At 34.3% G+C, this 12638-nt stretch overlaps 1 protein-coding gene across 6 annotated transcripts in view; it reads left to right on the top strand.

The window, feature by feature from the left end:
• Window positions 1-12638, top strand: part of SNX13 (sorting nexin 13) — a 153237-nt gene that overhangs the window by 116355 nt on the left and 24244 nt on the right. For all 6 annotated transcript variants that reach the window (XM_050783102.1, XM_050783103.1, XM_050783104.1 and 3 more), the window contains 2 exons: window positions 5247-5354; window positions 6586-6696. In XM_050783102.1, the coding sequence (XP_050639059.1) occupies window positions 5247-5354; window positions 6586-6696 (219 nt within the window). The remainder of the gene's footprint in view (window positions 1-5246; window positions 5355-6585; window positions 6697-12638) is intronic.

Raw genomic sequence — 12638 nt, 5'->3', positions numbered from 1 at the left:
TGATTTTGATTATAAATCTGAGGATGCTCAGATATTGATACGTTTAAAAAATAAGGTAAGAATTTTTGGTATAATCACCATAAATCTTAGAATTAATCTGAGCATTTAACAAATAAATCAGATGTTGAACGCTTCATCAGTCCTAACCATTACGGACTAGTGACAAACTATCAAGGGTATACCTTGGAAAATTAAAGTGAATACATGTTTCTGATTTTAAAATTTGTTTGTGTGTATTGTGCTTTTCGAAGTTTTTTGGGCTTACTTTGAAGTAGGAATGAGGATTGCTATAGGACATTTTGTGCTTTTGTTTTTGAAGGCATAGTTTAAACCTAGAAGTTATTTTAAATGGCAGTTTCATCCAGCAGTGTAACAGTGAAATGAATCCTTGATTCATTACTCAAATTATTTTGAATCACAACCTAAAATAAATTTAATATTAACCAAATAATATTTTTAATTCTTTTAATTCTTTTAATTTTATTTTTAATTCTTGTTTTATAGAAATAATTTAAAAGGACTCTTAAAGATAACAAATCTAAAGAAATTATTTCCCTGTCCTATTTTTTTAATTAAATATTTTATTTTCTCAACTTAAAAAAAATTTTGATGAATTGGAATAAATGATCTATGAAATTTATTTTAATTCTTAAAAAGTCTTTGACTCATTCAGGGCTTTTAGGTATACAACTGGTATTAAACCAATAATAGTTAAAAGTGATATCTGATTGGGTGAACTAAAGCTTTGAAATGACATTGCACTACTTTAGAAATCAGAAAATATCTTTTTCAACTTAATATAGTGGAAAATATATAGTTGGCACCATGATAATCTTATTAAAATATCTTGTGGGTAGAGATTAATAGCTTAAAAGTGATGAAAAACAGGTTAATGTTGACTTCTGAAGCCTGTATTAAAAGGACTATTTTGAATTATATTAATAAGAAAATTAAATTAATACCTTTAGACGTACCTGTTCTTCTGTTCTGGAGTCAAATATAACCTTTCTTCATGTTTAGCTTGACTTGTTTGCAGAGATGAAATAACTTTCTGCCCCACATTGAAGAAATAATTGCTTTACCTTTTTAAAATATTACCTGTTTGATATTGTTTTAAAAGCATATAGCTCATATATCTTTTTATTCCCATCCTTACACTTTAACCAAACATGATAATTTAAAAAGTAATTTGAATTGGTAAGAGTTTTATCTATTTGCAAATGAATTTACTTGCAAATTAATGAGAGTATTGTTTAATATGAAATTTTTATTGTGTAAATAGTTGTAATTTTCTTTCTAGTTAAGAGGAATAATCATTCCCTGATTTAAATGTAGAACTAGACTAGAACTGTAGGCATTATGTTTACATATTGACAAATGTAAATGAAGAACATACCTTTTAAGAAAACTTTTAAGAGGACAGTTCATACAGAAATTTCCCTTTTCAATTCAGCACCAGAAATTATATGACATTGATACAGCACAATTTCTTTTTCAAACAGCTCATGCAAGTGAAATGGACGTGTTTTGACTTGGTGTTTCCTTTTTTGTGTTTGTGTGTGTGGGTGTGGGGGTGTGTGTGCGTGTGTTTCTTATAAAGTCACAGTAGTGATATATCTAAGTGTTTAGATTGTTCACAGAACTTAAGAGATTAAAAACTCTTCTTTTAAATGAAAATTAGGTTTTAGTAAAATATTAAGTATCTGTAAATAAGACTTAGGGTGTTTGCCTTTTAGCTCAGCCTTATCTATATTTTAAAAACAAATCCCTTATAAAATAATGGAAGAAAAATGTAATGACTTGTAATTCAGCAGTTGGTCACAGTACAGCCTGTTAACATGAACAAATGGTAACTGCATAGAGCACTTAAAGTAAAATTGTTTTAAAACAAGTTTCATTTTGTTTATATCATTTCGTGATACAACATTTTTTCCAAGACCAAGCTTGGTGCCTCACACCTATAATTCCAGCACTTTGGGAGGCTGAGGTGGGCAGATTGCTTGAGGTCAGGAGTTTGAGACCAGCCTGGGCAACATGGCGAAACCTTCTGTCTACAAAAAATACAAAAAATTAGCTGGGCGTGGTGGTGCCTGCCTGTAGTCCCAGCTACTCAGGAGGCTGAGGTGGGAGGATCACTTGAGCCTGGGAGGTGGAGATTGCAGTGAGCTGAGATCCTACCACAGCACTCCAGCCTGGGTGACAGAGTGAGACCCTGTTCCATAAATAAATAAATGACAGAGTGAGACCCTGTTCCGTAAATAAATAAATAAATAAATAAATGAAAATCCAAGCTAAATGTATGAGCTATCATTTATTTTCTTTAAAGATTTTAATAATCTTATTTGTTGTTTTATGGAGACTTATAAGAATTAAAAGAAACTAATTAAAATGTTAAATGTCATGATTTTGGAAATGGCCTGAGCTGCTCATTCATTGATTTAACAAATATTTATTAAGCTTTTCCTATGTGTCTGGTACTTTTCTTGGTGTTAGCAACATATAAGGGAACAAGACAGACCAAGTCCTTGCCTCTAAGAGCTTATAGTGTAGTAGTTACTGTGCATTTCTGTTTTATTTGGTGAAATCTATATGGGTACAGATAAACTACTAATGATTTAAATGATAATATTAAGTATTCATTAAGATAACTGAGTAAAAATATGCACCTTATTAAACAAATTTTGAATTGCTTTAATACAAAATTTTAAGTCTGTTCTTTAAATTTTCCAGGAGTGTATTGGGTATCTAAACTTGGTGTGTTTAATGTAGAAAAGTAAGATCTTTGATTTTAGAATGTCTACGATTTATGTGTAGTATTTGAATTATTTGTAAACATTGACATCCTCTGTTATAATTTATTTTAGTTGTTTTTTGCTGAATTTCTAATTTCTTTTAAATGCCTTTAAAAATATTTTCATGAATTTTTGGCAGAAGGAATTACATTACTTTTCAGGGAATGGGCAATTGTTTTGTTCGTACTTTAAAATAATATTTTAAATAGCAAGTTTATGATGAGTTAATACAGAGTGTAAATTTTCACATTTTCTCCCTTGCTTTTATAGTTTGAGAAAAGTGTTAGTGATTTATGTTTCTGTTCCAGACAGACAACTTACAACGGAGTTTGTTTTGGTAATTTAGGCTTTAAGAAAACAACTGTTTTTGTAGTTTTTTTTTTTCTTTTTATTAGTAAGGTTTAATATTTTAAAGTTTCTGAAATAAATTGTTGTTTTAATGGATACTGTCATATTGCCTTGGTATATTAGTTTGGTAGGGCTGCCCTAATAAAATACCGCCAACTGGGTGACCCAAATAACAGAAATTTATTTTCTGACAGTTCTAGAAACTAGAAATCAAAGATCAAGGTATTGACAAGTTTGGTTTGTCGTGAGGCCTTGCTTCTTGGCTTGTAGATGGCAGGGTTCTTGCCATGTCCCTATGTGGCCATTTCCCTCTGTGATGCCTTCCTGTTGTCTCCTAGTGGGTCCAAATTTTCTTTTCTGATAGGATACCAGTCCGGTTGGTTGGGTTGGGGCCCACCCTAAGGGGCTTATTTAAACTTAATCATCTCTTTAAGGGCTTTATCTCTGAATTCAGTCACAATCTGAGGCACTGAAAGTTAGGGCTTCAACATGAATTTGAGGAAATACAGTACAAGCACAGAAGACTTGGTAATGCCAGAAAAAATATGTATTTTCTAAAATTGAATCAGTAGTTTAATGTGGATAGGTCATATTGCAGGAAATATCTTTTAGGACACCTTGAAAAAGTAAATTTGCTTCCAAAAAATTTTTTTTGACATGTGATATTCAGTGAGGATCCCATTTCTAATACTTCTGTGAATCACCACATTTGAGAATATTGCTATAGTATGATGTTTTCTCTATAAATTACCTGTACCCATTTTTGGTTTTCCTCCCAATACTGGAGTAAAAAACTACTTTTGCCTTTCATGTGTAACATATAATGAACTTGTTCACATTTTAGCTCTAAGCAGCCGTCAGATTTGTCCTTCTTTTAATAATGTCTCAGAATCTTCCAGTTTGGCGATGGAAATTATCCTAATCCTTTTCATTTCTCTTTAATCTCTGCACCAAGAATTAGTTTTCTTTACAGAAATGTTCTTCTTTTGAACAAATAATTGTTTTAAAAAGTTTGTTTCACTTTAGGATATGTATCACATGGGAAAAGTGGTGAGGCCTGTTTGAATTTCAGTACTAGGCTGTTGGTCAGGTACAGTCACTAGTTAAATGACTTTGCTGTTAAACTATTTTAGCAGCTAGTATGGTTAAAAAAAATCTATGTTTTAGCAAGGCATTACAGATTACGATGATGGACCTTTGAAGGTGCATCCAAATGTTAAGTCCATAAGTGCTAGACTTATAGTATACACATTTACTTTGTGTTTGTGATTTTACAAAGATAAAGTATATGCTGACTGTTACTAATTTTTTTTGGTTAGTGTAATCTATGAGTTTATGTTTAATGTGGTTGATGGGACAAAGGTATCAATATTTATTATAATTGTATATACACAGGGTTATAATATAGCTACTATCTGTATTTTGAAAATTGTCATTTTATTTGCTAGTACTTTATTCACAGGTCAAAGACTTATTAAGGAAAATATTTTTTAAAACCTTTTATTATAAAAATTTTGAACAATCTCAACGTTAGGGAGAATATGAAATGAAATCCCACATGGTCAAAATCCATCTTCATCATTTATGCAAATTTGTCATTCTTGATTTAAGATACTTTTTAAATAAATAATATTAGAACGTGTTTTGAGTATATTTGGACAATTTTTTTATTTTCTGATTTTCACGTAATATATTGCAAAATTATCTGTTGAAGATGGTTTTGTTATTGTTGTTTGAGATGGAGTTTCGCTCTTGTTGCCCAGACTGGAGTGCAATGGCGCACTTTCATCTCATCGTAACCTCTACCTTCTGGGTTCAAGCTATTCTCCTCCCTGAGCCTCCCAAGTAACTGGGATTACAGGCGTGTGCACCACGCCCAGCTAATTTTGTATTTTTAATAGAGACGGGGTTTCTCCGTGTTGGTCAGGCTGGTCTCAAACTCCCGACCTCAGGTGATCCGCCTGCCTCAGCTTCCCAAAGTGCTGGGATTACAGGCATGAGCCACCGCACCTGGCCTGAAGATGTTTTTAATATGTAGAGAAATCATCACTTGGGGAAACCTTTTGTCTTTATAAAAAGTGCTATTGAATGTATTTTGTCTTACAGTTTGAAAGTCTATCAAGCATATTGAAGCTTCCTGGAAAAAAGACTTTTAATAATATGGATAGAGATTTTTTAGAAAAGAGAAAAAAGGATCTAAATGCATATTTGCAGGTAAGCTCATGCTTACTATAATCTACAGATTTTCATTTAATATAGCACACAGGTATAGAACTTTTTCATTTAATATAGCACACAGAGTGTTTTTACTGTAATCGCAGGATAGCCACCACTTTTGTGTAGCATGTCAAATGTGACATGCAGTCTGCTTAGTAATTTGTAAACATTATTTCTGCGTGTATTGATTAACTTAGAAGTTTTTAGACACTCCGTGTTAGGAATTTTGCTTGTTTGTGTTTAGATAAATGCACATGCCTGTCTTCTCCTGGCTCAAACATTTGAATTTTTTGTTTAAAGTGCTAAATGTCTGTATCATTTATTTACAAGATTCTTAAGAAAAATTACCTTTTTCCAAATCTTTTATCATAAATGTATCTTTTAGATGTTGCTGTATTGTGTACTTCTTAGCTAATGAACTCAGTATGTCAAAACTTGTTCCATTGAAGGGACCAAGCTAGAATGTTGTTACATTCCAGTTGTGAAAGCAATATTTTGTTTGGGGCTTCCGTATAACACTTGAATGTTTTTGTTTGGATTATTTTATGTACTTTATTTCATACCATTTTTATTTAATGTTTTGTTTGTTTTGAGACAGGGTCTTGCTGTGTCACCTAGGCTGGAATGCAGTGGTGCCATAATAGCTCACTGCAACTTTGAACTCCTGGGCTCAAGGGATCCTCCCGCCTCAGCCTGCTAAGTAGCTAGGACTACAGGTGCATGCCACTGTGCCTGGCTAATTTTTTTAATTTTTTGGTAGATATGGGGTCTTACTTTGTTGCCCAGGCTGGTCTTGTATTCCTGGCTCGAGCAATTTTCCCACCTCAGTCTCCAAAAGTGCTGGCATTACAGGCATGAGCCACCTTGCCCAGATTATTTAATGTTAACTCTAGAATTACTATGCAAATAACATAACACTTTTCTAATGTGGATCTTCTTAGTATAAGCTATAAGATCTGAAAATAAAATAGTAAATATATTCGGACAACTTTCATATTAGTACACTTAAAGTCAAAATAGCTGATGTGAAGAATATGTATACCTAACTGTTAATTGTCATAAAATTATTGGTGACTTTATCTTAACTGTATAATTGGGTTTTTAAAAATATAAATTGATATTTTTTACTATACATTCTTAAAATTTATGAGCTAAAGTTATAAACAATAGTTAATTTCTAGCATCCTGTCAGTTTAAGATAATCTCTCTTTTTTTTTTTTCCTGTTAGTTACTCTTAGCTCCTGAAATGATGAAGGCATCCCCAGCTTTAGCTCACTATGTGTATGATTTCCTTGAGAACAAAGCCTATAGTAAAGGAAAAGGGGATTTTGCTCGCAAGGTAAGTAAGCAGACCACTGCACTGGGTTTCTTTTTAGGTCTGTTTTCTTACTTTGTTTGTAATAAAAGAAAATAAATTTAGATTTGTATGTGTGTTTTAAAACTAGAAAATTTTATTAAGTTCTCCTCAGCATGTTTATCACTATTGATAGGAATATCTACATATAAACTCCTGTCTTGACATGTTGATTATAATTCAACAGATGCTTGAAAGGAAGAAAAAAAAATTTTTAAATGGTACATTAAGAAAAGTTTGCCTGAGACAAGTCACAAGCTTTTTGTTATCTTTAGAAGGAAATGTTTCGTTCTGAGAGAAAATGTCATTTACTTGGAATAATGATAAAAATATTAAATAGGATATGTTCTGAAAGTATTTTTGCCTCTTGAGTAAAATCTTTATTATATAAAATATTTTAAATAATTTAAAATAGGATTTAAGACCTATACTTGGAATAAAATCATAAGGTAAGACAGTAAATAAGTGCTTAAATTAGGTAGGATAGCTTAGTGGGTAAGAACACAAGCTTTGAAATCAGGCAGTCTTTTGGTTGAAATTCCTGCTCTGCTATTTACTAGCTGTGACCTTGAGCATGTTACTGAACCTTTGGTACTTCAGTTTACTCAAGAAATTAAGATTTAAATTTCATTAGAACATTATGTGAATCATGCAATATTCTGTTTATTACAGTGCCTGGAAAATAATAAACCTCTGAATAAATGTTTGCTCTTAGTAATAGTAGCAATAGGAGCAGGAGCAGCAGTGGGGGAAGCTGGTATTATTTATACCACTCTGTATTTTATCACTTTTTATAAGTCTGAAATTATTTCAAAATGAAAATGTAAAAAGAATAAGGACTTTCTCACTACTCTTCATCCCCCTAAAAAGACCAACTTTTTAGAAAAGATTAAGGAATTAATACAAAATAAGTAAAAATTAACAATTATAGGAAGTTTGGGCCAAGCATGGTGGCTCATGCCTGTAATCCCAGCGCTTTGGGAGGCTGAGGCGGGTGGATTGCTTGGGCCTAGGAGTTCAAGACTAACTCTGGTAACATAGCGAGACCCTGTCTCTACAAAAAATAAAAAATACTAGCTGGGCATGTTGGTGCACACCTATAGTCCCATATACTCAAGTGGCTGAGGGGGGAGGATCGCTTGAGCCTAGGAGGCCAAGGCTTCAGTGAGCCATGGTCATGCCGCTGCACTCCAGCCTGTGAGACAAAGCAAGAACCTGTCTCAAGAAAAAAACAAAAAAAGAGTTCATATGATTACTTTAGGATTTTTGATTGTATAGTTTGGTGCAAAAGTAATTGCGGTTTTTGGACATTAAAAAAATGGCAAAAAACACAATTACCTTTGCACCAACCTAATAACATTTCTAAATTAGTGTTTTATTTTAATAATAAGTTCCAGGGTGTAGACCTTACAATGGAGGGGAAAAATATATGTTGCTTGTCTGTGTATTTCCTGATTGAAGTGATTGAGTTAAATTCCAACTTTGAGCAGTTTTGTCACTGGAGATGCATTTTAGTCTTCCATGTTTTTTATGTTTATATATCTTTTCTCCTCTAAAGATTGTATCCATTTTAAGATAAACTGATAAATTGATAACAGCTTTTGGAGATAAAAGAAATATTAAAGTACACTTTTTTAAAACCAAACAACAATAGCACATGTGTATGTCCCAGCAGTTATATACCACTTTTTTTTCATTTTTTATTTTTTATACTTTAAGTACTTGTATACATGTGCAGAATGTGCAGGTTTGTTACATAGGTATACATGTACCATGGTGGTTTGCTGCACCCATCAATCTGTCATCTACATTAGGTATTTCTCCTAATGCTATCCCTCCCCTAGCCCCCAACCCCCTGATAGTCCCTGGTGTGTGATGTTCCCCTCCCTGTGTCCATGTGTGAGAACATGCGGTGTTTGGTTTTCTGTTCTTGTGTTATTTTCCTGAGAATGATGGTTTCTGGCTTTATCCATGTCCCTGTAAAGGACATGAACTCATCGTTTTATATGGTTGCATAGTATTCCATGGTGTATACGTGCCACATTTTCTTTATCCAGTCTATCATCGATGGCCTTTTGGGTTGGTACCAAGTCTTTGCTATTTTGAACAGTGCTGCAGTCAACATACGTGTGCATGTGTCTTTACAGTAGAATGATTTATCATCTTTTGGGTATGTACTCAGTAATGAGATTACTGGGTCAAATGGTATTTCTGGTTTAGATCTGTGAGGAATCACCTCACTGTCTTCCACAATGGTTGAACTAATTTACACTCCCACCAATGATGTAAAAGCATTCCTATTTCTCCACATCCTCTCCAACATCTGTTGTTTCCTGACTTTTTAATGATTGCCATTCTAATTGGCATGAGATGGTATCTCCTTGTAGTTTGATATGCATTTCTCTAATGACCAGTGATGGTGAGCTTTTTTTCATGTTTGTTGACTGCATAAATGTCTTCTTTTGAGAAGTGTCTGCTCATATCCTTCACCTACTTTTTGATGGGGTTGTTTTTTTTTTTCTTGTAAGTTTGTTTAAGTTCTTTGTAGATTCTGGATATTAGCCCTTTGTCAGATGGAGAGATTGCAAAAATTTTCTCCCATTCTGTAGGTTGCCTCAGTTCATGCTGATGGTAGTTTCTTTTCCTGTATAGAAGCCCTTTAATTTAATTAGATCCCATTTGTCAATTTTGGCTTTTGTTGCCATTGCTTTTGGTGTTTTAGTCATGAAGTCCTTGCCCATGCCTATGTCCTGGATGGTATTGCCTAGGTTTTCTTCTAGGGTTTTTATGGTTTTTAGGTCTTACATTTAAGTCTTTAATCCATCTTGAATTAATTTTTGTATAAGGTGTAAGGAAGGGATCCAGTTTCAGCTTTCTGCATATGACTAGCCAGTTTTCCTAGCACCATTTATTAAATAGGGAATCCTTTCCCTATTGCTTGTTTTTGTCAGAGTTTTCAAAGATCAGATGGATGTAGATGTATGGCGTTACTTCTGAGGCTTCTGTTCTGTTCCGTTGGTCTATATATCTGTTTTGGTACCAGTAACATGCTGTTTTGGTTACTGTAACTTTGTAATATGATTTGAAGTCAGGTAGCGTGATGCCTCCAGCTTTCATCTTTTTGCTTAGGATTCTCTTGGCTATATGGGCTCTTTTTACTTCCATATGAAATTTAAAGTAGTTTTTTCTAATTCTGTGAAGAAAGTCAGTGGTAGGTTGATGGGGACAGCATTGAATCTATAAATTACTTTGGATAGTATGGCCATTTTCACAACATTGATTCTTCCTATCCTTGAGCATGGAATGTTTTTCCACTTATTTGTATCTTCTCTTATTTTCTTGAGCATTAGTTTGTAGTTCTCCTTAAAGAGGTCCTTCACATCCCTTGTAAGTTGTATTCCTAGGTATTTTATTCTCTTTGTAGCAATTGTGAATGTGCGTTTACTCATGATTTGGCTCTCTGTTTGTCTATTACTGGTGTCTAGGAATGCTTGTGATTTTTGCACATTGATTTTGTAACCTGAGACTTTGCTGAAGTTGCTTATCAGCTTAAGGAGATTTTGGGCTGAGATGATGGAGTTTTCTAAATATACAATCATGTCATTTGCAAACAGAGATAATTTGACTTTCTCTCTTCCTATTTGAATACCCTTTATTTCTTTCTCTTGCCTGATTGTCCTGGCCAGAACTTCCAATACTGTGTTGAACAGGAGTGGTGAGAGAGGGTATCCTTGTCTTGTGCTGGTTTTCAATGGGAATGCTTCGAGCTTTTGTCCATTCAGTATGATATTGGCTGTGTTTTTGTCGTAAATAGCTCTTATTATTTTGAGATACGTTCCATTGATGCCTAGTTTATTGAGAGTTTTTAGCATGAAGGGGTGTTGAATTTTGTTGAAGGCCTTTTCTGCATCTATTGAGATAATTATATGGTTTTTGTCATTGGTTCTGTTTATGTGATGGATGATGTTTATTGATTTGTGTATGTTGAACCAGCCTTGCATCCCAGGGATGAAGCCAACTTGATAGTGGTGGATAAGCTTTTTGATGTGCTGCTGGATTCGGTTTCACAGTATTTTATTGAGGATTTTCACATTGATGTTCATCAGGCGTATTGACCTGAAATTTTCTTTTCTTGTTGTGTCTCTGACAAGTTTTGGTGTTAGGATCATGCTGGCCTCGTAAAATGAGTTAGGGAGGACTCCCTCTTTTTCTGTTGTGGGGAATAGTTTCAGAAGGAATGGTACCAGCTCCTCTGTACCTATAGTAGAATTTGTACCTCTGGTAGAAGTGTACCTCTGGTAGAATTTGGCTGTGAAGCCATCTGGTCCTGGGCTTTTTTTCTTTGGTAGGCTATTAATTGCTGCCTCAGTTTCAGAACTTGTTATTGGTCTATTCAGGGATTTGACTGCTTGGTTTAGTCTTGGGAGGGTGGATGTGTCTAGGAATTTATCCATTTCTTCTAGATTTTCTAGTTTGTGTAGAGTTGTTTATAGTGTTCTCTGGTGGTAGTTTGTATTTCTGTGGGATCTGTGGTGATATCCCCTTTATCATTTTTTATTGTGTCTATTTGATTCTCCTCTTTTCTTCTGTATTAGTCTGGCTAGTCCTCTGTCTATCTTGTTGATCTTTTCAGAAAAAAACCAGCTCTTGGGCTCATTGATTGTTTTTTGAAGCATTTTTCGTGTGTCTGTCTCCTTCAGTTCTGCTCTGATCTTAGTTCTTTCTTGTCTTCTGCTAGCTTTTGAATTTGTTTGCTCTTGCTTCTCTAGTTCTTTTAATTGTGATGTTAGAGTGTCGATTTTAGATCTTTCCTGCTTTCTCCTGGGGCATTTAGTGCTATAAATTTTCCTCTAAACACTGTTTGGCTGTGGCCCAGAGATTCTGGTATGTTGCGTCTTTGTTCTCATTAGTTTCAAGGAACGTATTGATTTCTACCTTTATTTCGTTATTTACCCAATGGACATTCCAGAGCAGGTTGTTCAGTTTCCATGTAGTTGTGCTGTTTTTAGTGAGTTTCTTAATCCTGAGTTCTAGTTTGATTGCAGTGTGGTTTGAGAAACTGTTTGTTACGATTTCTGTTCTTTTGCATTTGCTGTTCTTTTGCATTTACTGCCAATTATGTGGTCAGTTTTAGAATAAGTGTGGTATGGTGCTGAGAAGAATGTATATTCTGTTGACTTGGGGTGGAGAGTTCTGTAGATATCTGTTAGGTCTGCTTGGTCCACAGCTAAGTTCAAGGCCTGAATATCCTTGTTAATTTTCTGTGTCATTGGTCTGTCTAATATTGACAGTGGGGTATTAAAGTCTCCCACTATTGTCGTGTGGGAGTCTAAGTCTCTTTGTAAGTCTGTTGCTTTATGAAACTGGGTGCTCCTGTATTGGGTGCATATATATCTAGGATAGTTAGCTTTTCTTGTTGCATTGATCCGTTTACCATTATGTAATACCCTTCTTTATCCCGTTTGGTCTTTGTTGGTTTGAAGTCTGTTTTATCAGAGACTAGGATTGCGATGCCTGCTTTTTTTTTTTGTTTCCATTTGCTTGGTAAATATTCTTCCATCCTTTATTTTGAGCCTATGCGTGTCTTTGCATGTGAGAAGGGTCTCCTGAATACAGCACACCAGCAGGTCTTGACTCTTTATCCAATTTGCCAGTCTGTCTCTTTTCATGGGGGGCATTTAGCCCATTTACATTTAAGGTTAATATTGTTATGTGTGACTTTGATCCTGTCATTATGATGCCAGCTGGTTATTTTGCCCATTAGTTGATGCAGTTTCTTCATAGTGTCAATGGTGTTTGCCATTTCGTATGTTTTTGCAGTGGCTGGTACTGGTTTTTCCTTTCCATGTTTAGTGCTTCCTTTAGGAGCTCCTGTGAGGCAGGCCTGGTGGTGACAAAATCTCATAGCAGTTGATTGTTTGTACAGA

The sequence above is a fragment of the Macaca thibetana genome, chromosome 3 (assembly GCF_024542745.1).
Source record: "Macaca thibetana thibetana isolate TM-01 chromosome 3, ASM2454274v1, whole genome shotgun sequence".
Classification (NCBI taxonomy): Eukaryota; Metazoa; Chordata; class Mammalia; order Primates; family Cercopithecidae; genus Macaca; species Macaca thibetana.
This window is presented reverse-complemented; position numbering and strand designations above follow the sequence as displayed.